This window comes from Chlorella variabilis (assembly GCF_000147415.1).
Source record: "Chlorella variabilis unplaced genomic scaffold CHLNCscaffold_37, whole genome shotgun sequence".
Taxonomy (NCBI): Eukaryota; Viridiplantae; Chlorophyta; class Trebouxiophyceae; order Chlorellales; family Chlorellaceae; genus Chlorella; species Chlorella variabilis.
The window spans coordinates 83856-86586 of record NW_005435051.1 but is presented as its reverse complement, the minus strand read 5'-3'; the positions used below and the strand labels follow the sequence as shown (position 1 = coordinate 86586).

At 69.2% G+C, this 2731-nt stretch overlaps 1 protein-coding gene across 1 annotated transcript; it reads right to left on the bottom strand.

The window, feature by feature from the left end:
* Positions 1–677: 677 nt before the first annotated feature.
* On the bottom strand, positions 678–2597 carry CHLNCDRAFT_141678 (hypothetical protein; the record flags this gene model as incomplete). The annotated part of the gene is made up of 2 exons (XM_005842919.1): positions 678–1919; positions 2079–2597. The coding sequence occupies 2 exons, from the start codon at positions 2595–2597 to the stop codon at positions 678–680; spliced, it is 1761 nt and encodes a 586-aa protein (XP_005842981.1).
* Between the last annotated feature and the right edge of the window lie 134 nt (positions 2598–2731).

Below are 2731 nucleotides of genomic sequence, written 5' to 3'. Positions count from 1 at the left end.
CCGTGGGCTTCTGGCAGGAAACTACGGCCGCAGCTCGGCAGCACGGGGGCGTCGCAGCGTGCCGCCGCCGCCGCCGCGCTGCCCCCCCGGGCACGGCGGCGGCGGCAGCAAGCTTGGGCCCAAACGCCGTGCCGCCGAGTCCCGTGGCTGCGACCGTAGACCGTGGGCCGGAAACTGCGCCCGCAGCTCGGCGGCACGTGGTTCTGGTCAAATCGCCAAGCGTGCAGCAGCGCCGAACCACGCTTCCCGGCCTCGGCGCATGCCTTCAGGGGCCCCCTATCGCTGGGCACACCCCTCCAACACCGAACATGCGCCCGGGGGGGAGGGCGGCCCGGGCTGCCCAGGCCAAAGTGGGCCGCCCTCGAGCAAGAGGCGGCCGGGCTGTGTGCTGAATGAATGAATGAATGAGTGCAAAGTGGCCTGCCGCGGCTGTCGGCTGTGCCATTACTCAGTCAGCCGCCGCTATCGTGCCGGGCTTGGCGTTCCCATGCCAACATGCCGGCATGCCATCGCGCAAGGGGCCAGTGAGTGTGTGAGGTGGAGGTGGGGGTGGTGGGGCTGCCGCTGACCGCTGCTTGCTGACGCTGACGCTGCTCTTACCTGCGGGGGGAGGGGGTGCGTCGGGAGCCAAGGCCGGGCAAAAGATGCCTGGGCCCTACTCAAGGGAACCGAGGGAGTCACTGTGCCAGGGCAGCAGCGTGCTCCTCATGGCACCGGTCAGCAAACCGGGCCAGCCGGCCCTGCCTAGCCTGGCCGAGGAAGGTGTCCAAGGAGGGCAAGGCGTGGCCGGGACTGTGGAAGAGCTCAGCATACTCCTCCCTCAGCCCGGCGTATAGTGGGCAGTCATACACTGCGTGGCGTACGTCCTCTAGAGGGGCCTGGCAGTGGGGGCATGGGCGCTGGGTGCGGTCCAGCCGCTGCCACCGGCCTGTCTCCTCAGCCATCCAGTGCGACCCCGTGCGCCACTGCGCCAGGCGCACCCGGCGCCGGCGCTCGGGCACATCGCGCAGGAACGACGCAGGCGCGTAGGCCTCCGCAGAGATGCTGCCCCCCCACACGTCCTCAATGTACCGCTGCACCTTCACGGATGCGTGCGTGTACGAGGCAACATGGCGCTCCAGTAGCGCTTCCGTCAATTCAGGTATGGCAACCCCCTCGTCAGCAGTCAAGTCGCAGGGGGCGCCGGCAGCCGCGAGAACGCGGCTAACCTGCGCTGCCCAGGGCTGCCGGGCCAGTGGCAGCCCCGTGTCCGTGTCGGCAGCCAGCGCAACGCTATCCAGCATGGCAAGACGGGCGACCCGCTCGCCGCCCATAGCCTGCAGGTTGCTCACAAAGCGTGCAACCTGCAAGGTCCAGTAGGCGGGCAGCGGCAGCTGCCCGGTCTCTGCCAGCACAATGAGGGCTGGGGTGCTGTCCCGCACACCCAGCAGCCCTCGCAGGTACTTCAGCTGTACCCGCTCGCATGCCGTCCTGCCCTGCAGAATCAGCTGCGGCGCCCAGATCTCTGCCCCGTACGACAGCATCGGCAGGACGTAAGACTGGAACGCACGCATGCTGAGCAGGGGGTCCTGCAACCCATTCTCGGCCAGGCGGCGACGCAGCAGGTGCATCGCGCGCCGCCCAGCCTCCGCCCGATACGATGCCGCCGAGGCAAAGGCCTGCCGGCAGTGCAGGTGCACGCCGAGGTATCTGAAGGTGGGGACGGTTTCCACCTCATTGCCGTAGCGGAACCGCTCCTCCGTGGCAGCAGCCCTGCCAGCGGTGTACACTACCACCTGGGTCTTTTTGGTGTTAACCGTCAGGCCCCAGGCGGCACAGTAGCTCTCAAGGTAACCAAGCTGGAAACGCAGGCCTGCCGGCGTGGTGGCCAGCAGGGCCTGGTCATCAGCGTAAAATAATGGCGGCACGCACTCCCCGCTCTGCCAGCGAGGCAGAGCCGCGGCCGCAGCCTGTTGCACCAGCCCGGACTCGAAGTCATCCAGGAACAGACCGAACAATATAGGGCTCAAGGGGCAGCCCTGCTTGACCCCTAATCAGGTGGCCTGAAATGTGGGCGTGTACCCACCAGGCACTCGTACGCACATGGGAACCGCCGCATAGAGGGCCTGCACCGCCCGCACCGCCCAGCCTCCCAAGCCGGCGCTCTCCAGCTTCTGCCACAGCAGATGCCGCGGGACCCTATCAAAGGCCTGCTTGAAGTCCACATAGCAGGCATACAACGGCTGCCCACGCGCCCGCTGCCGCTCAATGAAGGGCTGACTGGCTGGCTGGCTGGCCACCCGCTGGCGCCACTCCCGCTGCCCGCCACTCCGCCACGCTGCCATCGCCACCTCCGTGATCTGGCTGGCCGGCAGCCACATGTCGTCATCCGCGCCATACCCCTCAAACCGGCACAGGTACCGCGTGCCACTCCCCCTGCCCCGCTGATCGATGACGCCTTCCATGGTGCACCACTCCTCAGCCTCCTGCGGGTCCAGGCGGGCGGGGGAGGAGGCAGAAGGGGGCGCGGCGGCAGGGGGCGCGGCGGCAGCGGCAGGCGCGGGCTGTGCGGCGGCGGGCTGTGCGGCGGCAGGCGGCGTGGGCGTGGGCGCAGGCATGGTGGTGGTGGTGGGCGGCGGCGGCGGCGCGGCAGGCAGCGGCTGGCATACGGGCTGTGGGGGCTGGCTGGCTGGCTGGCTGGCTGGCGGCGGGCTGGTGGGCTGGCGTGCGTGCGGCCGGGCGATGGCATGGT